The 21,859-nt window shown below is 39.3% G+C and overlaps 1 protein-coding gene across 2 annotated transcripts in view; it reads left to right on the top strand.

The window, feature by feature from the left end:
- Positions 1 to 21,859, top strand: part of RALGAPB (Ral GTPase activating protein non-catalytic subunit beta) — a 90,167-nt gene that overhangs the window by 33,491 nt on the left and 34,817 nt on the right. Inside the window, exons 8-18 of one of the 2 annotated variants that reach the window (XM_047069482.1) lie at positions 256 to 404; positions 534 to 750; positions 4,225 to 4,426; positions 7,486 to 7,653; positions 8,184 to 8,298; positions 8,804 to 8,951; positions 11,106 to 11,170; positions 12,590 to 12,719; positions 14,932 to 15,053; positions 16,126 to 16,308; positions 19,840 to 19,991. In XM_047069482.1, coding sequence (XP_046925438.1) covers positions 256 to 404; positions 534 to 750; positions 4,225 to 4,426; positions 7,486 to 7,653; positions 8,184 to 8,298; positions 8,804 to 8,951; positions 11,106 to 11,170; positions 12,590 to 12,719; positions 14,932 to 15,053; positions 16,126 to 16,308; positions 19,840 to 19,991 — 1,651 coding nt within the window. Of the gene's footprint in view, positions 1 to 255; positions 405 to 533; positions 751 to 4,224; positions 4,427 to 7,485; positions 7,654 to 8,183; positions 8,299 to 8,803; positions 8,952 to 11,105; positions 11,171 to 12,589; positions 12,720 to 14,919; positions 15,054 to 16,125; positions 16,309 to 19,839; positions 19,992 to 21,859 lie in introns of both variants that reach the window. The other variant, XM_047069481.1, reaches the window with a different exon arrangement.

Below are 21,859 nucleotides of genomic sequence, written 5' to 3'. Positions count from 1 at the left end.
CTTCTCTGTGGTCAGAACATAGCCACATCTTATTCTAAGGGAGGCTTGAAAATGTTGTCGTGTATTTTGGGTAGCCGTGTCCAGCTGAAACTTGTATTCTGTAATCAGGAAGAAAGAGTGAATGGATATTGGGAGGCAACTAATGGTGTCTGCTGTAGTCTTGTCCTGAGCCTTCGCTGGTGTTGCTTGAGGAAGATTTTTCTGACCACGTGTTTGGAACTGTGAAAAATAACTCCGTTGGTCTTTGTTTAAAAGGCATTTCTAGACCCCGATCGGACAGTGCTCCTCCAACACCCGTGAATAGATTAAGTATGCCTCAAAGCACTGCTGTCAATACCACCCCACCACATAACCGGAGGCACCGGGCTGTTACTGTGAATAAGGCCACCATGAAGACAAGCACAGTAAGAGTTTTCATCTCTGTTACTATGCTGTGTAAAGTTGACTTGTTAAGCTGCTATCCGTTTAAAAAAGTCCTGGTGTTTTCTCACATTTTTCTTGAGTGTGGATATATTCTTACACTCCTGTAACAGGTTAGTACTGCTCATGCCTCGAAAGTTCAGCACCAGACATCCTCCACTTCTCCTCTGTCAAGTCCCAATCAGACAAGTTCTGAACCCCGGCCACTGCCTGCCCCTCGGAGACCAAAGGTTAACAGCATCTTGAATCTCTTTGGATCATGGTTATTTGATGCAGCGTTTGTTCACTGTAAACTTCATAATGGGATAAACAGAGACAGCAGCATGACTGGTAAATATTGCTCAAGAAATATGTTATCACTTTTTTCTTTTCTTTTTTTTTCTTTTTAATCTTTCCTACCTGCAAGATTAATATGTATCTTAAAAAGCTTTCTGTCTCTGACCAAGCAGTGTCTTTGTGTTTAACCCCTTCCAGCTGCAGTAACAGAATTTAGGAAGTTTTCCTACCTGTCCTTTTTATGTATGTTCTATGAGGTTTGGCATTTGTCTGGTTTTATTAGACACACTTCAGGTTAGCCACTTTTTGTTGAATCAAATTCCTTTCAGTAGGTGGCCTGGAAGTTCCCTTCATGTCAGCCAGGGTAATAATATTGAGAGAAAGAATTGAAGATTTTGACCAGAAATTTATTCACAAGAAGTGTTTTCTTAGATTCTGACAGCCATTCACTTATTAGTACATATCAGTATCAGAAAATTTCTGCTTCATGAAAGACTCTTACTTCTCAGGTTTTAGTTGAGAGAACTTTATTTCAGGGCCTACTTTCAAAAATACCATTTGCTCTGGAACTAAATAAGACTGGTGGAGAATTAATAACTCAACCCTGATATCTTCATTTAGATTTTATGACAAATTAAACTATTTAGATAAAATCTGATTTATTTTTGTCATCCTACCATTGTACTTGGAAGTCGTGGCATAGTGTGCAGGATGGGAGCGTAGGGAAGTGCAGAATGTGCTGGATATTTCTGATAGGTCTTACAGAGAACGATAATAGTGGCTAGCGTTTACTGAGCTGTTACAGTTACTATGTGCCCAGGCACCGTGTTATATGCATTAATGAGTGTATTGGTTGTTTGGTAAGAAAGCACTTTTCTGACTGGGGTTGGAAGTAGCTTGAGAGAAAAGGATGCCTAATTTATGCATGTCTAGGGAGAATGTTGGTTCCAAGGATTAAAACTAATATACTGATCATAAAGGTCTCTGCTTTCTCTCAGAAATGCATTCTTAGCTGTTATGAATCATCTCAGAACGAAGGTCTAAGTGAGCATTATACACGTATAATTATTTTAGATGTTCTTACAATTTTTTTAAATGATTTAAAAAGTGAATATGAAGATATTTTCAGGAATATGATTTGAGATTGCATGTTTGAGTTTACAGATTCCCTTGTTCATTTTCTTCGAATTCAAACCCTTTATATTCTGCCATTTCCATATTTTGTTTACAAGCTTGAAAGTAATGCTTACTTGTGGATAAGTAAATGTACTTACTAATGACTCAGTGAAAACTTAGAACACCATTTTTGGCTTATATTTTCTTATGTTCATGTGCCATATATTTTGAGTTTTCTGAATCATGTTTATTAATTTGTATTGTATTTGCTAGAACGAATCAGTCATATTTTTAATTTTTATTTTTATTAAGGTGCAATTCTTATGCTGTAACTTTTGGGTATCAAGCTGTTGACTCTAAAGTCCCTGAATCCAGAATGGCTCCACCTCCTGCCTCCTTGGTGGGCTTGCTTAAAGGGAATATGCAAATCTTCTCACTCTCTAGGGAGTTTGTAACAGCTTTGCTCACCCTCTTGTGCCAAAAGATAGAAACCAGAATTCAGATCATATGTGGGCAACAAATTCTTACTTTGAACTCATAACATTTTCCTTGGTGTGGAAAAGATAGAAGCTCCTCTTTCCCCTGTTGTGTTCAGAGATGAGAAAGGCTGTTACATTACCCAGGAGATAGGAGGTGTCCGGGTATTTCCCTGGATTGGAGTGCTAATGGGTGCTGCTCTTGAAGTTGTGGGGATGGAGGGTTTGGGAATACAAACACTGTTAGTCTGTTTCTAAGTACTGGCTGCCATCAAGGAATTCTGCCATGCAGTTCACCTCTAACTTAAAGTGTTTGCTTCTATGAACTGGTTAGCTTTAGATTGATGTGACATTACACTGTAGTTTGTAAAAGTAACATTGAGCTGGGAAGGGTTAATGAACTAAAATTTTAATGCACGTTATTGGCAGTTCAAAACCTCAATTCTTTGTAGTTGTGTAATTTTCTTCGTTCATTGTTTTGCATGATACAAAACTCATAATTTTGGATCTGAATGCACAATTTCCTGTTTTTGAACTAGCTTGTGGTATCATAAAGCTTTTAATCTAACTTTTAAAAAGCTAAAAAGCTTCTTAACTTATTGTAAAATTTCACCATCTTTAAAGTATTTTATAATTACTGCTGTCCTTTGATTTGTTTCCATTTATTTCTATTATCTTGCAGCATCTTTTATCCAAATTCTTCTTTCTTATAAATCTTGTAAGTAGGAACCAGAAGCTTCTCCTTAATTGCAGTCATGTTTTTATTTTTTTCATAATTCCATTAAAAAATTTGATTGTCATTGTCTCTTGTAGTTTTTGCACTTGGGAAGAAAAATACTTTTCTGTGTTTTGAATGGGGAAGATTGTTGGCAAAAGCAAATTAATCTGCCTGAATCAGTCCCATTATTTCTGTACACTAGTCTGGTCATGTCATGAATTCCAGGACTTTGCACTAACTGTGTTTTGGCTTTTTTTTTTTTTTTTTTTTAAAGCTTTAAGCTTATTTTTATACAGATTTAGTGTTTGATTTGTATGCATTCTGCATGTAGTGTTTTTCAATTGTATTATTGCTGGATAGCTTATTCAGGACTAAAAATGGCTCATGGGAAGTTGCATAAAGATTTATGCTTGACTCTGCACTCTATTAAAACTATTATTACAAAATAATTTAAACATTTCACGTAGAGTGATAAAAGATTTCAGAGTGATTTTCAATACACTATGAAATCTTTTGTTAAAAATAAAAGCAACTTTCAAAGGGCTTCTGTTTCAGTGACAACGAATGACCATGATAATCTTTCTTGCCAATCCAATTTTCTGATTTATCAACCTCAAGTTAGCTGCTGTCTGTGGTTGTTAAAATTCATTCTCATTTTGCTTGGTTGGGCGATTCTTTGGTGTGTGTTTTGGAGTTGGGTGGGTGGTGGGAATGCTCTCTCTTCCTCCCTACCCATTTCTCATCCTTACTTTACCCTCTCCCTAAAATATACGAACTGGCATGGGCTTGCCCATTTAATTATAATGTCTGTCTGGGGTAATATGTAAATTGCAGTAGCTGTTTTTCTTAATGTTTAAGCATCATTCTACAGGGAGAGGAAAAAGAATTAATAATAGAAAAGCCAAATTCTTTATTATATACCTGAGACTCTGAGTACAGATATATACAAATGTACTCTGCTGATCAAAAGTTCAGTTGAAAAATGCTTCTAGTAGAATCTGTGAAACTGTTAATATCACTGTAAATTGTTACTATTTTCAAAGAAGATTTCCCGGAGCCCCTTAAAAAAAAAATTAAGACATAGTTGCCAAACAAGCATTATTGAATTCTATTTCAATAACTATTTAATGACACCAACACTTGATCTTTGTGTCCAGGGTCCCATGAGCCTATTTGCGTATTGACAAATGTAATAACACCCTCCTTTTCTCTCCTCAGCCATTACAACACAAGCTAGCATGGAGTTTCGACGGAAAGGGTCACAAATGTCCACAGACACCATGGTTTCCAATCCTATGTTTGATGCAAGTGAATTTCCTGATAACTATGAAGCAGGAAGAGCTGAGGCTTGTGGGACACTGTGTAGGATTTTTTGTAGCAAGAAGACTGGAGAAGAGATTCTGCCAGCTTATTTATCCAGGTCTTAGAATTTTCTTTTTGTTTCTTTTTCCATTTATATTGTTTTGATAGTGAAACTATTGTAGCATGGCTTGGTAGGCTGAATTGATGAGTAAACATTGGTCTGAAAAACTTGCAAATGTCTGTAAGTAATTGAAACTTTTGCTTGAAGTTCTTCCATTTTGCCTGCCTCATCAAATTTGGTAAATATCCTTAAGATGCTTTTTATTTTACAATTATTATTTATTTCAATATATTTGACTTTTATTAATTATGGAGAGATTTGGAAGGATCACGCTAGTTGAATAAACTTTCAGCACAGTATTAGCCATATACACAGTCCAGAAATGTTAGCTGTGAATCTGGCCTCTGAGGAGCTTATTTTCTCAAGTGAGCAAAGAAAGCCATGGACACAAGTGACAGTGATCCATTAGTAATAGAAGTTGGTAGGAGAGAGGCAGAGGTAAAGTGCTGTGGGCATTCAGAAGAAGAAGCAGTATGTACTTACCCAGGGATTCAGGAAAGAGTTCTAGAGGATGGGATGATTGTGCTGGACTTAAAAAGGATGGGTAGTATTTAGAGGATGTTAGCAGGTTGGGTAGGGTCCTCTCACTCAAATCTGTGACTTCAGCCATCTGTGTGAATGGCCCTGCCAGCCATTTAGCTGCTCAGGGCAGAAACTAAGAGTCCTTTTAGACTCTTCTTCCACTGTGTCTTTAGATGGTGAACCAACTCCTGCCTTTCTGCTACTTAACCCTCTTTGGAATCTCTCTACTCTGTCCTAACCATGACGCTTCAGACCTTGCCACCTTTTTCCTAAATTAACTTGTAGTGGCCTCCTATTTTTCTTGACTACATTTTGCTTTCCTCCACTGACCTTTAGCCTAGCTGCTAAAGTGATCAACGATACCGTTTAGGTGGCTTTGTACCTGCTATAGGTTCTCGGGAGAGAGGATTACACTGAATCAGAGGGAACCAAGTGCAGAATCATATAGGCCTGAAACAGGGAACTAATCAGGGAAATCTTAATAATAGGCTCTTGGCTTTTGTTTTCGTTTTAATTTTTTAAAATGTTTGTTTATTTTTGAGAGGGAGAGAGACACAGCAGGAGTGGGGGAGAGACAAAGAGAGGAAGACACAGAATCCAAAGTAAGCTCCAGGCTCTGAGCTGTCAGTGCAGAGCCTGATGCGGGGCTCGAACTCATGAACCGTGAGATCATAACCTGAGCTGAAGGCGGACGCTTAACCGACAGAGCCACCAGGCTTTGGCTTTAAGTAACAGGAAACTCCTCTGCTGATCAAAAGTGTGATTTAAGCAAAATAGAAACATGGTATGAGAAATTGTGCCATTTAATACATTCTGAGGTCAGGACATGCAGCAGGGCCGCACAAAGGGCAGGGACCAGCAACTAGAAAGTGTTCAAGGAACAAAACAACTTTCTTCCTGTTTCTCTGTCTTCTTGGTCTCCCAGAACTTCTTCATTCTTCTCTTCTCTGCAGATTATTTTCTTACGTTTCAATGTGCTTCTGAGTTCCCAAATTCCATTGCTTTGGTCTAGGTGATCAGGAGGGCCAGTTAGCATCTCTGAAGCCTAATTTCAGATTCCTGGGAAAAAAGATCTGATTGATCGGGCGTCTACCTCTGGCCTAGTCAGCTATGGCTGTGAGGGTGGGTCACATGGAGTGCTGGAGCTCATCCTTTGTGGTGGGGGCATAGTCTCAGGAGGGAGACTATGGGTTGGGGAGATACCCTGAACAGTACCAATAGTGATAAGGTGGAAGGTTGTTATCATGAGCTTTCTGTCTGGCCCATAAGACTGGATGGATGGTAGTATGACCAACCAAAAGGGCAGATTTGTGAGAGGGCAGATGATGAATTTAGTTATGAACCTGTTGAGTGTGAGATGCCTGTGGGATATTAACAAATAATTAAGTTCCTACTATGTGCCAGATGCTCTGCAAATACTGGAGTAATCAGTACATGTTGTCAGTAATCGATAATTGGACATGACCTGCCTTTAGGTATCCACACACTTTTGGCTGACAGATCTGGGCTCAGTTGAGAGGCATGGACTAAAGACTGACTTGATTATATTCTGTGGCTTAAATCCAGGCTAGTACGAGAGAGAGCTTAAGAGAATGGATGGAGCTTAGCAGCCTGATGGACACCAGTATAGGAGGCAAGCGGAGTAAAAGGTCTGTTAGAGGAAACAGCTACAGCAGTCAGAGAGGGAAAAGAAGAAGGGAGTATATTAAAGTGGTGAATGAATACTTTAAAAAGGCAGAGTAAGTTGAGACTTGGACATGTCTTTTGGATTTAGCACTTGGGACACTGTTGGTTTTTTGCGAATATGGTTTTAACTGAATTCTAGGAAGAGAAGCTAGACTGAAATGTGTTGAGTAGTGACCAGGAGGTGAGGAAGCTGTTTCCAAAGAGTTTTGCAGAGAAAAGAAGTACCTCATGGTAGTAGAAGAGTTTACCAGTATAGTCGCTCTGAATTATAGAAGATTGAATACCTAGTTGACTGGGGGTTAGGGGAGGGGACTAAACGAAGGTAGATGCAGGTATATTCCTAAAAGGAGTTGTGTTTCAGACTCCCCTCCATGTCACGGTGAATGCAGGGCTGCATGAGGTTTCTTTCTTTTATTGTCCCCCTGGAAAAGAGGGGGAAGGGAAAAAAGACACAATGCACCTTTTTTTTTTCTTTAGGAATTGGAAGACGTTGCAAAACTTTACTGGCATGGAATTCAGCTCACTAATTCCTCTGGTTTATTAATAATTGCTGTAGCCATTTGTTTTGTTTTGGTTGCTTCATTTGCAGGCACCTATAACTTTGAGTTGCAAGGCTTAAAACTTCAAGAAGGTGTAAGAGACATGAATCTTTTTTTTCTTTTCATTAGGAAAGATATTTTGGTTCTTAGTATATTTGCTTTTGAGTTGTTCTAACTCCAGTAATACCTTTTAAGGATAGAAGTAATAAAGAGTGGAAATAGACTTTCAGATGACTATGTAGAAAATATTAATGATTATGAAAATAATTGATCGGCAGTTTGTTTAAAATTTTTTTCTTGCTTTCCTAGATTTTACATGCTTTTAATTCAAGGTTTGCAGATAAATGATTATGTGTGCCATCCTGTCTTGGCCAGCGTTATTCTAAACTCCCCTCCTTTGTTCTGCTGTGACTTGAAAGGGATTGATGTTGTGGTTCCTTACTTTATTTCAGCTCTTGAAACCATTTTGCCTGACAGGTAAGCTATCATTCTGCACTAGTATGTCACTTGTTGGGTTTGGCCTCGTCTGTTTTGGTGCTTCCTCCCCAGTTGCCTAATTTATCCTGTGCTATTGTCTTCATAGCCCAGAGGAACTCAGGTCACATTACATGGGCATAGAACATCCAGATCCATCCACCTCATCCCTGAATTCAATCAGTTCTGATTTGTCCATGGGCATGTTGAATTCTTTTTGGCCTGGTCTGGAGGGCTAAGAACAACCCCAGCCCAGAGGTCCTACTTTTATAGAGTAGGTCATACATTTAAAATCAGTCAGTCAGATTCTAGTTTAATTCTGTAACACCTTAACATAGAAATTCACACACACACACTGCAGAAAATAAACTCAGTGGAAAGTAGTTACTGCATTCTTTATTGAAACCAAACCCAGTACTTCTATTGTGAAAAATCGACATAATGTATATTTGGCAATAGCTAAAAACATACTTTGGTTTGGAAATACCAAAAGCTTTTTTTTTTCTTTTTTTTTTCTTTTTTTTTTTTGGCAGAGAACTCTCAAAATTCAAAAGCTATGTAAATCCAACAGAATTGAGAAGATCTTCCATTAATATCCTACTTTCTTTGTTGCCCCTCCCTCATCATTTTGGCACAGTCAAATCTGAGGTAATGTTTCATTAAAGTTTTTTATATTCTGCATTCTGTTTTGTGTGCTTCTTCAAGTCAAATTGTATTTTAAAAATGGAACATGAGCTTTTTAAGATTTTTCTCAGGGACTCCTGGCTAGCTCAGTCGGTGGAGCATGCAACTCTTGATCTTGGGGTTGTGAGTTAGAGCCCCACATTGGATGTAGAGATTACCTAAAATAAATAAATCAATAAAATCTTTAAAAAAAAAAAAAAAAGAACCAACTTAGATTATTTCAGTTGAACTGGCAAAGTTGATTTGTTGTGGTATTTCTTCTGTCAGTCAACCAGCATGCCTTGGTCTACTATTTCAGATGGCACTAACACATGCTGTGTGAGTTAGTGCCACATTAGCCAGCACAGTGGCTAATATTAGATTGAAAGCCTTTCTTGTTAGACCGACCTCTTTGTCCACTGTAGCGGTTGCCACATGGGCATAGTGCACCACAACGGTCGATGTTGAATATTATTTGTTTCTTCCATAGGTGGTCCTGGAAGGAAAGTTTAGTAATGATGACAGCTCTTCATATGATAAACCGATCACTTTTTTGTCCCTGAAGTTGAGACTTGTGAATATACTAATAGGTGCCTTGCAAACGGAGACGGACCCCAACAACACTCAAATGATACTAGGTTTGTGTTCACAAAAGTTTTTTTAAGTGAACCTGTAGGCTGTTGACACCAGGCATGCTGAGACAGCAGGGGTCAGTGATGGGAACCTAAGCCTAATACAGCTCTACTTATTCTGAATCAGAGGCAGAATTGTTTGCTTTTATATGTGAAAAAGTTTAAAGGGGGGAGATGAGGGAAGGGGGAAGAATTACAGTTGTCTTAGTGCATCATTTTTGTTTAGTTTTATTTGTGATATTTTTCTCTTTCCCTCTTGCCTTTCCTCTCTCCTCCTCTCTCCCTTAACCCACTTCCTCCCCTGCCCTCTCTTGTCTTTCTTTCCCTCCCTTCTTACATCTGTGTTTTCCTCTTCCTCCTGCCCATTACATCCATATGGAAAAAATTTGAGTTGGGTGTAATTCTAGAAGCCATGTAAGAACGCTGCCAGGAGGAAACTGAGGAGGAGCTGTTGCTGTGCTTCCCTTCTTTTTCCTGAATGTTTTCTTTTGGTCCCCTGATCATACTGATTCTCTTTTAAATGGCCCCTCATCGTTACGGCCAGTGACATATTATAAGCGCTCATTATTTTTCAACTTGATTACTACAGCTGTCTCTTTCTGTCCTTCATCGAAGCCAAGAGCATGGTCCTAAGTAGAGGCATTCTGAGGACAACACTAAAGAACTGATGGCATGGCTTTTATCCTTGAGCAAGTCCTATTGCAGAAATTAGGATATCCTCAAGGCAGAGCTGATTGCCTGCCTTGTTCAGTGTCTTCAGTGTTGAGCGAAGAAACCAAAAGGGCAAGAAAGACTTCAGAGGGGGAAGTGGGAGTTAAATTTGATCTTGTAGGGCAGAATTTGAATAGGCAGAAATGAGGTTAGGATTTCATTTCAGGAGAGAAAGTGTCATGACCAAAGAATTGGTGATTGCAGTAGTAGTTGGAGTGAGTGTTCAGAATGTAGTATGTTTTGCAGTGAGAAAGTGGAATAAATAGGGAAGAATAAATTGTTTCCTTTTGGAAAAGACTTGAAGGAACAGAGCTTAAATCTCACTATAAGAGGGCCTCCAAGTTGTAGGGTTTTAGGTTATTCAAATAACATATCACTTGAAATCAGATAATTTTCTACAGAGTTGATATTTAGTTTTGCCTTAACCCTTGTTCTGAAGAGCTCCCTATGTATATTTCAAGAAAGAGTCAATTGTCACTCTTCCTATAGATTGGGAAAACTATGTCTGTCCCCTCTTTAACCAGGTGGACAAGAGCACTCCCACACTGGGATGAGAAGCATTGTGTTAGGCTCACCATCTTGTTTCTGTCGTAGCCTTTTCTAGAGCTGTAAGTTCCCTGATGGTAAATACATGCAGCTTGCCTTCAGAATGTGCAGCCATGGTCAAGCCCTGAACCATGTGGCTTTAATCATTCTGAAAAAGCAGTCTGGTATGTGTATGTATATACCCACATGCACACACACACACACACACACACACACACACACACACACACACAATGGAGTATTACTCGGCAATCAAAAAGAACGAAATCTTGCCATTTGCAACAACATGGAGGGAACTAGAGGGTATTATGCGAAGCAAAATTAGCCAGTCAGAGAAAGACAAATATATGACTTCACTCATTTGTGGAATTTAAGATACAAAACAGATGAACATAGGGGAAGGGAAGCAAAAATAATATAAAAACAGGGAGGGGACGAAAACATGAGAGACTCTTAAATATAGAAAACAAACTGAGGGTTGCTAGAGGAGTTATGGGTGGGGGGGTGGCTAAATGGGCAAGGGGCATTGAGGAAGACACTTGGAATGAGCACTGGATGTTATACGTACGGGATGAGTCACTGGAATCTACTCCTGAAATCATTATTGCACTATATGCTAATTAGCTTGGATGTAAATTAAAAAATTAAAAAGCAGTCTGGTCAGAAAGATATAGCTGTGATTTTTATTTTGTTGTTTTTACTTTATTTCTAAAAGAACAGAATGTGATTTTAAAGTATTCCATATCTTTCTTAGTTTGTATTACCCTTGAAATTGACATGTTTACATAGTCAGCTAAAATCATATTCCTGTCTCTGCTGTTAATTGAGATATTTCAGCCATTTTAGTATTCTTGTCATATATTTAAATAAAACACACTTTTTTTTTTTTTTTTGCTGTTACAGGGGCAATGTTAAATATTGTTCAAGATTCAGCACTTTTAGAAGCCATTGGTTGCCAAATGGAGATGGTAAGAAGCATACCACGTGTAATCTGTCAGGAGAATATCAACATCTGATTTTATGTAAATTGCATTCCAAAATGTCTGTCTTTGTGATTTTTAAAGGCATTTGTAAATTCAGCTCATTGATTCTGAAGGATCCTGTTTTAAAATGTGTATTTCGAGGTTTCTTACCTTTTAGTGCTTCCTCAGCCATTAATCAGGTCTTTGAGAGATTCTGCATGAGAGAAATTTCAGATAGATACAGTCTTTATTCCTGGACAGTGTCTACTTGAAGCTCTTGACTTCTTTTGCTGTGCTGGTGAACTGGCTTAAAGAATCTAGGAAAAGCCCTCTATTCTATTATTCCTTCTATGCCTAGTAGATCTAATGCTGGCTGGAAACAAGCATGAGTTTATTCTTTTCCATCTTATCAGCTCTTTTTTTTTTTTTTAAGTTTATTTATTTTGAGAGAGCGAGAGAATGGGCAGGCGCATGTGAGTGGGGGAGGGGCAGAGAGAGAGAGAGAGAGAGAGAGAGAGAGAATCCCAAATGGGCTTTGTGCTGTGAGCCTAAAAAACAGTGAGATAGTGACCTGAGCCAAAATCAACAAATGGACACTTAACCGACTGAGCCACCCAGGCGCCCCCATCAGCTCTTTTACACCCAAAGTTTGAAGGTCCCCCAAAGCATCAATGCTTCCAAATTAAAAATGTGTCCCACTGCCCCCCTACTTCTGGCTTCAGGATATGTGATCCTCGTACCTGGAGTAAAGACAGGAGAGTGGAGAAATTAATAGAGTATACTAGAATGAGATGGGTATATGTAAGATGGGTGATCAAATTATTATTAAGGAAATTAGATTCATATCCCAGTAGGTAGCTAAAATAATCAACTGATCTGGATATAATGAATTTTGTTTATATGGGGGAAAATGAGAGAAATCTTTAACAGATACCTTTGTCAGCCCCTGTACATATGGAAGTACTAACTGTAATATTTCATTGTTTGTGTTCTATGATGTAACTACATTTGAAAGTTACTGTTATTTGTGTTTTGTTTTTTTTAAGATTGTATAAATCTTAAAGCGTTCTGAAGTTTTGCTTAGAGGCACTAGGGTGTTTCTTTAAGGACCCAGAGTTATTAGCTCGTGAAATCTAGTGAAGATGGGAAAGGTCCTGAGCTGGCCCTTTGTAAACAGCGGCAAAGAAGACTCCAGAGTGGGCAACCATAATCATCAGACCTTTCATACCCTTCAATAGATGGTGTCTGTGCAAAAACACGATAGTTTTAATCCGTTGTCAGTTTTTATCTGTATCAGTTTGTGCTGCTTAAACGGCTACTTAGCCATTCCATTTTATCAACGTGGCTTTTAATGACTGACCTCTGTTTATACTTGTCAACTTGGGATGTAGACCTCAGATATTTGACTCGTTTTTATTTGACTAGGGTGGTGGAGAAAATCACCTGAAGAGTCATAGTCGCACTAATAGTGGTATTAGTTCAGCAAGTGGTGGAAGCACAGAGCCCACAACTCCTGACAGTGAAAGACCTGCTCAGGCCCTCCTAAGGGATTATGGTAAGCCATGTCTGGTTTTTTGAAATCCAAATTTTATTGAATAACTTTTAATGCCCAGATATGTAAGACAAACAAAATCTTTTTAAACAAAATTTTAATGTTATGATTTTTTAAGGTATTTAAGTATAATAGACTATTAGTCTAAGAGATTTTTATTATTTTTTAATTTTTATTTTATTTTAGAGAGAGAGTGTGAGCAGGGTAGAGGGGCCAAGGGAGGGAGAGAAATTTAAGCAGGCTCCATGCTCAGTGTGGAGCCCGATGTGGAGCTTGATCCCATGACCCTGGGATCATGACCTGAGCTGAAGTCAAGAGTCAGATGCTCAACTGCCTGAGCCACCCAGGCGCCTCTAAAAGATTTTTTAAAAGAAAGCAAATCTTTTAAAATTAGCTCTATAGCTTCTAATAGCTAATTTTGGGTAGTTTATTAGATTTTATAAATGATTATAGTGGGTTGTCAGGGAAACATTTCTGGATTCTCTACCAAGTGTTGGTAATACAGAGTCAAATAGGATGTGCTGTCCCTCAGCCTCTAATGACAGAGTCAGCCAGCACGTCAGTTATTGCAGTGTGATAAGGGGAGTGATGAAATATACATTAGATGGGAACTCACAGGAGAGTGTCTTTGTGTTTAAAAGCTATATATCTTACTATAACTGGTTAGATTCTTCATACACAAATTTTAAGCAAGAGTAAGGCAGCATTTGCTAGTTGAGCATTCTATTCAATGATATCTTTACCCTTGGCAGTTACTTTATGGGTTCTGTGAATTTGTGGGTGCCTTTGTGTTTTTATACATAATTATTCATATTGTATTGAATCCGTGAGTGCCAGTCCAACTTGACTGGAATGAAATCTAGATCCTTAGATGTGAATTTAATTTTTTAATCATCTGGAAAATTCATGAGCTTAGGAGTCCAGGCATGTTTTAAGTATCCTCGAGCATGTCACATATATCAGGTCATTGTGAGGTTATTCAACAAATTTAAATACAGCATTTATAAAGAAGTTACTTAAAATTGTTATCTTCATTATGTTCATGGATTTAAGTATACTATAGGTGAAAATTTGTTTTTTATGCTTTCTAAAACACTTTTAAACTAAATAATTTTCTGAATTATTGTATGTGTTCTAATATAAATGTTGGAAGTGATTATTGTTTGTTTCAGCATTTTGAACTGGTGTTAGTGAGTTCTGCTTGTAATGTTGTAGTTTTTACTAAGAAATCCAGATTTGTGTTAGTGTCGCATGAATGTCTCTCTTTAATGATCATTCCTTTTTCTGTTGTCACTGCCCTCTTTCTGATAGGATCGACAGGTATAATGTCCCTAAAGCTTCCTTTATAATAAAATTCAATTTAGTTTGTCCTAATTTATTATTAGCTAAGTAGTAATTACTTTACATTTTTTAAAAGTTTTTATTTATTTATTTTGAGAGAGGATGAGAGAGAACAAGTGGGGGAGGGACAGAGAGAAAGGGGGACAGAGGATCCAAAGTGGGCTCTGTGCTGACAGCCGGGAGCCCAATGTGGGGCTTGAACTCGAGAACCGAGAGATCATGACCTGAGCCGAAGTCGGACGCTTAACCGACTGAGCCACCCAGGCGCCCCAGTAGAACTGGAGGCCAAATAAAAAACATGGTGACTTGGTTAATTTCTTTTTTAGAAGCCCTAAAGTGGTCTTAGAGAATTAAATGTTAAAATGTGTTTAGAAAGACATTGCATGTGACTTTTGATAGTTTAAACCCTGAAAATAATTTCAACAGATGCTTTATTCCTAGCATCTGAGGGGATTCTAAAATGTGAATTCTTTTTTCTATAAAATTCCAAGGAAATAATGATAGCCTTTTCACTGTTGTTTTTTTTTTTTTGAAAATGTAACTCTTTATGAGTTTAGAAATTTTAAGATTTACATTATTATAAGAATGATATCGAACTGCCAGATCCCGGTGGATGTCTGTGTAAAAAGTAGCTGAGCTGGGAACTAGAAGCTGCTTTGGTCCAGTGTGTGTGCCTTGTGCACTGTTGTTGAGTCAGGCTTGGTGCTCAGGCCGGTGGGGTGGGGAGTGTAGCCCTGTGCGGGTGCCCATTGTGCTCACTGTGGCTGCTGTGGTCTGTGCCTGGTGGAATGCTGTGCTTCTTGTTACTAATGCTTAGTTGTTTTCCCTCCCTGTGGGATGTGGCATTGGGGTTATATCCTAGCTCTTAATACAGATTCAGCTGCTGGGCTCCTGATCCGCAGCATTCATCTCGTCACCCAAAGACTCAACTCCCAGTGGCGGCAAGACATGAGCATATCACTGGCAGCTCTAGAGCTCCTCTCTGGCCTGGCAAAGGTGAGGGGAACAGTCGTCGTATTTTAGCCTGACAGCTTTGGACCGTCGCTCTTTTTCCCGTATCTCCTGACAGTGGTGGTTATACTCAAACATAGTTTATGTCTAGAGTGTGCAAAAAGGAGCCTTCAAATGAAATTTTACAAAGTGAACTTTATTTGTTTTTAATAAGTTCAAAGAGTGAATTATATTTTTGTTGTTAGTTTACAGGAAACATCTCAGTACTTCCTATTTATTTGCAAATGATAATAGAATGCCTGTTGTATATGCTATATAATACCCTTAAATTTTCAGCGTGACATTTTATGCCATTGTAGGATCATCAGATTTTAATAAGTACGTGGGAAAATGTGCACAAATCTCAAAATATTTATGCTGAGTACAAGAAGCCAGACCCTCTCCCCTCAAAAAACGAGTACAATACTATATGATTTTATTTGTATAAAACTCTAGAAAATGCAGGCTAACCTGTAGTGACAGAAGGTAGATCAGTAGTAACCTAGGGAAGGGGCATAAAGGAGTGGGAGAAAGGATTAGCAAAGTGCATGAGGATATTTTGGGGGGTGATTGATATGTCCACTACTTTGATTGTGCTGATAGTTCACAGGTATATACTTTGGCCACAATTTATCAAATTTTTCACTTTCAATATGTGTAGTATCCTCTATGTTAATTGTACCTCTGAGCAGGTACATAGAACTCCGTAGCCCATAGAGCCTCACTGTAGGGTTGGGTTAGGGGCTTCAGAGGCTTCAGAAATGGGCACACGTTCCATTGCCAGCTCTCCTTCTGATATCTGGCAATGATGAAGTTTAGGTTTTAGGCAGTGAAGAAATATGCTAAAATGAAATACTGTTTTAGGGTTTGAAAAATACCTTCTTTATAGAATATTATGTGATACATCTGAAATATGCTGTTCCTCTGTAGAAATACCATTTTTTTTTTAATACCATTTTAAAAAATAAGGCTTTCTATGGTGTATCACAGCGTCAGAAAGGCTGGGCTTCGGCACAGATACTTTGAAATTGGTACGGTGGTTCCTGGCTAACTGTGTTCCCCGTGTGACTGTGTTCAGGTGAAGGTGATGGTGGACTCTGGAGACCGGAAGCGAGCCATCAGCTCCGTGTGCAGCTACATTGTGTACCAGTGTAGTCGGCCAGCTCCTCTTCACTCCCGGGATCTGCACTCCATGATAGTAGCGGCTTTTCAGTGTCTCTGTGTCTGGCTGACAGAGCACCCTGATATGCTTGATGAAAAGGTTAGTTTACTAGATCTGTTGTTTGTTTGTTTGTTTTTGAGAGAGAGCAGGTGCATGTACACTGCTCGCACATGAGCCAGGGAGGGGGAAAGGGAGAGGGAAAGAAGAGAATCTTAAGCAGGCTCCACACCTAGCACCGAGCCTGACACAGGGCTTGAGCTCATGACATGAGCCAGACACTTAACTGACTGAGCCACCCAGGCGCCCCAAGTTTACTAGATCTTAAAATGGGGAGAAGAAACAAAAATGTATGCTGGGAAAATCCCTCTTAAAAGAGAATCTTTAAGGTGGGGGAGATGGGAAAATGGGTGATGGTCATTGAGGAGGGCACTTGTTGGGAGGAGCACTGGGTGTTGTATGTAAATGTCGAACCATGGGAATCTACCCCAAAAACCAAGGGCACACTTTACACACTGTATGTTAACCGATTTAACAATAAGTTATGTTAAAAAAAAGAATCTTTAAATACAATATTGCATACTTACACTGAATATAGTTGTAATATTTTAGGAGAACACTTGTTCTTTTGAGCACAACTCAATAATTGTCATCATGCTTATATTTGGTTGCAAATTAACCCATAGAAAAGTTCTTTATTATTATTATTTAGAAAAATATTTTTTTTAACATTTATTTATTATTGAGAGAGAGAGACAGAGCATGAGCAGGGGAGGGGCAGACAGAAAGGGAGACCCAGAATGTGAAGCAGGCTCCAGGCTCTGAGCTCTCAGCACAGAACCCAATGCGGGGCTTGAACTCACGAACCACAAGATTATGACCTGAGCTGAAGTCTGATGCTTTAACTGACTGAGCCACCCCAGGCACCCCGAAAAGTTCTTTTGAAAAATGTAGCTTTCACCTCTTTGACCGTGGCTGCAGCAACTTCTTACTTGACATGTCTCCAAAGGCAGGAGAAATAAAAGCAGAAATGAACTGTTGGGACCTCATGAAGATAAAAAGTTTCTGCACAGCAAACGAAACAATCAACAAAACTAAAAGACAACCAGTGGAATGGGAGAAGATATTTGCAAATGACACACCAGATGAGGGGTTAGTATCCAAAATCTGTAAAGACCTTAGCAAACTAAAATTAAAACAAACAAACAAACAAACAACAACTTACCAAACTCAACACCTGAAAAACCATAATCCAGTGAAGAAATGGGCAGAAGACATGAATGGACACTTTTCCAAAGAAGACATCCAGATGGCTAACAGACACATGAAAAGGTGCTTCACATAGCTCATCATCAGGGAAATACAAATCAAAACCATTGAGATACCACCTGACATTGGTCAGAGTGGCTAAAATTAACAACTCAGGAAACAATAGATGTTGACAAGGATGTGGAGAAAGGGGAACCCTCTTGCACTGTTGGTGGGAATGCAAACTGATGCAGCCACTCTGGAAAACAGTGTGGAAGTTCCTCAAAAAATTAAAAATAGAACTACCCTACAACCCAGCAATAACATTACTAGGAATTTATCCAAAGGATACAGGAGTGCCGATTCAAAGGGACACATGTACCCCAGTGTTTATAGCAGTGCTATTGACAATAGCCGAAGTATGGAAAGAGCCCAAATATCCATCAACTAATGAATGGATAAAGAAGATGTGGTGTGATGGAATACTACTTGGTGATGAGAAAGAATGAAATCCTGCCATTTGCAACAACGTGGATGGAACTGGAGGGTATTATGCTAAGTGAAATAAGTCAGAGACAGATACAGGTTTTCACTCATGTGGAATTTGAGAAACTTAACAGAAAACCATAGGGGAAGGGAAGGGGAAAAAAAGTTACAAACAGGGAACCAAACCATAAGAGACTCTTAAATACAGAGAACAAACTGAGGGTTGTTGGGGGTGGAGGGTTGGAGGGGGGGTAGGGAAAATGGGTGACGGGCATTGAGGAGGGCACTTGGTGGGGTGAGCATAGGCATTGTATGTAAGTGATGAATCACGGGAATCTACTCCGGAAGCCAAGATTATACTGTATACACTGTATGTTAGTTAACTTGACAATAAATTACAAAATAAATATTAAAAAAAAAGTTGTAACCTTTTCTCTCTCTGCCCTTCCCCCCACTCGCGTGCACATGTACTTTCTCTCTTAAATGAAAATAAAAGGAAAGAAAGTTGGAATCTTGACTAATTTATCTGAAGTATTAAGAATATTATTTTTTGAAAGGATGTGGTAGCCTCAAGATGACCAGTGGGCACTTTGGTCACCCATTGCCAAATTCCAAAGGACAGTTGGTATCCCGGCTGCAAAACTAGAGCATAAATTGCCGTAAAGTTTGCCTGTATATAAAAATTTCATTTCGGGCCCCTCGATGGCTCAGTCAATTAAGTGTCCCAACTCTTGATCTCAGCTCAGGTCTTGATCTCAGGGTCTTGAGTTCAAGCCCTGTGTTGGGCTCTAAGCTGGGCATGAAGCCTCCTTAAAAAAAATTCATTTCACACATGTGTTCCATTTTCAAGTAGGCACAGGTATCTAGGCTGATTTCTCTTGCCATTGTTCCATGTTATATCTTCCTTATAGGGAGATAGGCAGTTATCAAGAATTCATAGTATAAATAAGAGATTATCAGGCTCATTGAATATTTATGGAGAGCTTTATATAGTTCTTAAAATAATACTGTTGATTAAATCTTCACTTTTTTTTTTTTTTAAACGTTTATTTTTGCAAGATAGAGTATGAGTGAGGTAGGAGCAGAGAGAGGGGGACAGAGGATCCGAAGCAGGCTCTGTGCTGACAGCAGTAAGCCTGATGCAGGGCTCGAACTCATGAACCATGAGATCATGACCTGAGCTGAAGTCAGACAGATGCTCAACCTACTGAGCCACCCAGGTGCCCCAAATCTTAGTTATTTTCATTATGGCTTCTAAAGTTATGATACCAGGAATTGCTTAAAAATGTCAGTAACTGAAATTTCCCCTTGGATAATCTAATGTACCTTTTTTTAATTTTAAAAATTTTTTTTTAGTGTTTATTAACTTGAGAGAGAGAGACAGACAGACAGGGTCTGAGAGGGCGAGGGACAGATAGAGGGAGACACAGAATCCGAAGCAGGCTCCAGGCTCCGAGCTGTCAGCACAGAGCCCAACGTGGGGCTCGAACCCACAAACCGTGAGATCATGACCTGAGCCGAACGCTTAACCTACTGAGCCACCCAGGCGCCCCTGGAAAATCTAACGTATCTTAAACCACTCTAGGTTTAACTGAATTACTGTTCTGTGTCTTTAACTTGGGCTTTCATAATTTTATTGTCTGTGGTAATTTTATAAGAATTGTGACTGATAAAATAGTATGGAATTTATCATTACTTATTTAATTCTGAACACTCAAATTCAGTTCTTTAAAGAGAAATTGGGGTGGGGGCAAAGTTTATTATTGTGAAATTAATATCCACCTATGAAAGTGAGAAACTGGAGCCTGTCAGCAAAATACCACCACTGTTAGTATTTTGATATATTTCCCTGTCTTCTCAGGTGTATTACAAAAACTGATCTGCCTTTCCTGCTTCTAGGATTGTCTTAAGGAAGTATTGGAGATTGTGGAACTGGGAATTTCAGGAAGTAAGTCCAAGAACAGTGAGCAAGAGGTCAAGTACAAAGGAGATAAGGAGCCAAACCCCGCATCTATGAGGGTAAAGGATGCTGCGGAAGCCACCCTAACATGGTATGAAAGTGACTGCACAGGGATTGTGCCTAGGAATTAGGATGGGGTTAGCTGTCATCCCTGTTGTTTCTTCTCCTCCCCAGTTGTTCAGCATTAAGCGATGCAACCTGTCAAGATACTTTTTCTCTAGAAAATAATGGAAAAGAAAAACTTGTCTTGGGGACCTTTTAAAAGAAGCCAGGGACGTGGGGCTGAGAGTTTGGGTCCTTATTTTTCTGGGCTAGTTGGCATTGATCGAGGTCCTACCATGTTAGAGCTAGAAAGGATCTTGGAGAGCCTTACTTATCTCTTCACTTTGGTGTCTGAGTCCCGAGAAGGGATCTGCCTGTGGTCTCCTGCTTCTTCGCTTAGTGGTCTGTACTCTGTTACATTTATAGTATGTATTAGACGTTCATTCAGTCAGGACTTATGAGCTCCCCCTTATGAACTTATAATAGGATTGTAAAGATAAATCAGATTCAGCCACCATCCTCAAAGAGCTTCTTGTCCAAAAGGGCAGATAAGACATGAGCACAATAGCTATAATATTAGGTGGAGAATAAGTGCTGCAAGAGAAGAGGTATAATAACATGCTGGCAGGAGGAAATGAATACTTCCAGATAGAGGGAAATCAAGATGACACTGGACCTGACTTTTACAGGATGGATGAAGAAGTTTCACCAAAAGCTAGATACAGAGTGGTTAAGAAGAAAGCAAGAGATTTCTTTTCTAATCATTTTGGTTGTGAAGGGATAGAGACAGGTCGGAACCTTAGAGAAATAGCAGAAAGAGCTGAGAGAGTTTACATTTGGCTGGTAAGTGAGGACGGTGGAAGAAGGGACGGAAGACAGTTTAGGCACATTATGGACTGAAGGGAAGAGTTAAGTGGGGAAGATCGGAATCACATACAGATGGAAAGATGGAGCCTATGAAAAGGTAAGTGTGGATGAAGACCCAGAAAACATAATAGAGGGAAGGAGGATGTCCAGTCAGTCTGGGTTGGCTCATCTTGGTCTTCTTAATAACGTGGTAGGCCTTCGTTAGCCTCTACTTTTGTGATAGTCTAATAAAAGTTTCATTTTTATTTTTAAAAACTTGATGTTTACATTGAGCCGAAATCTCTCCCGCTTTAGCTTCGTCCCATTGGTGGAAACTCCTTGCAGATTTGTACGTAGATCAGCCCTTACCAAGATTCCAGAATCTTTTTGGTGATCTGTTCATAACTTGGGGCAGGCACAGTCAAGTTGGATTTATTTCTCTTCTTCACGGGCTTTGGTCACTTAGTACATTTTTAGAAGCACGCATGCTTTATTTTAGTCCTCCTCACTGCACTAAGTGGGCTTCCAGTGCACCTCTGGAGGTTTGGCTCTTAGCTAGAAAATCAGAAAAATGGGCATGCAGCTGTTTAAGCATGTACTTACACAGACGGTTGAGTACTAGAAATAATAAAAGTTCAGAGGGAAGACCATATGAGAGGTGGGCTAGACTGAAAAGCTTTATGAAAGAACTGAGCCTTGATGTGTGCCTGAAAGAGTAAGAAGGATATGGAGAGAAAGAAAAGGGGAGAGCATTTCTTACTGAGAACTCTGTATCCTACAAAAGTCAGTTTGCTGCAATCCTAGCCTGGGTAGGGCATTCCTAGGAGAGTATGCCGGAGAGCGAGCATTGGATATGTACTCAGAATGAGGAGTGAACCTGGGATGCTTCTGGGCAGCCTAGCCAGCGGTTATCTAGGTGACTCATCTGTTTTATCTGCAGCTGTCCTGTCACTGCTGGCAACTCCACAAATGGTATTTCCAGTTACCAGTCTTGAAGAGTGCCCTGAAGAGTACTGTCATCATGAAACCTGTCCCAAACCAGAGCTCTTCGTTCCCTCAAAATTACTGCTT

Source organism: Lynx rufus, unplaced genomic scaffold, assembly GCF_022079265.1.
Source record: "Lynx rufus isolate CCGP_SWC_20201006 ecotype Redwood Valley unplaced genomic scaffold, mLynRuf1.p SCAF_8, whole genome shotgun sequence".
Classification (NCBI taxonomy): domain Eukaryota; kingdom Metazoa; phylum Chordata; class Mammalia; order Carnivora; family Felidae; genus Lynx; species Lynx rufus.
This window is presented reverse-complemented; position numbering and strand designations above follow the sequence as displayed.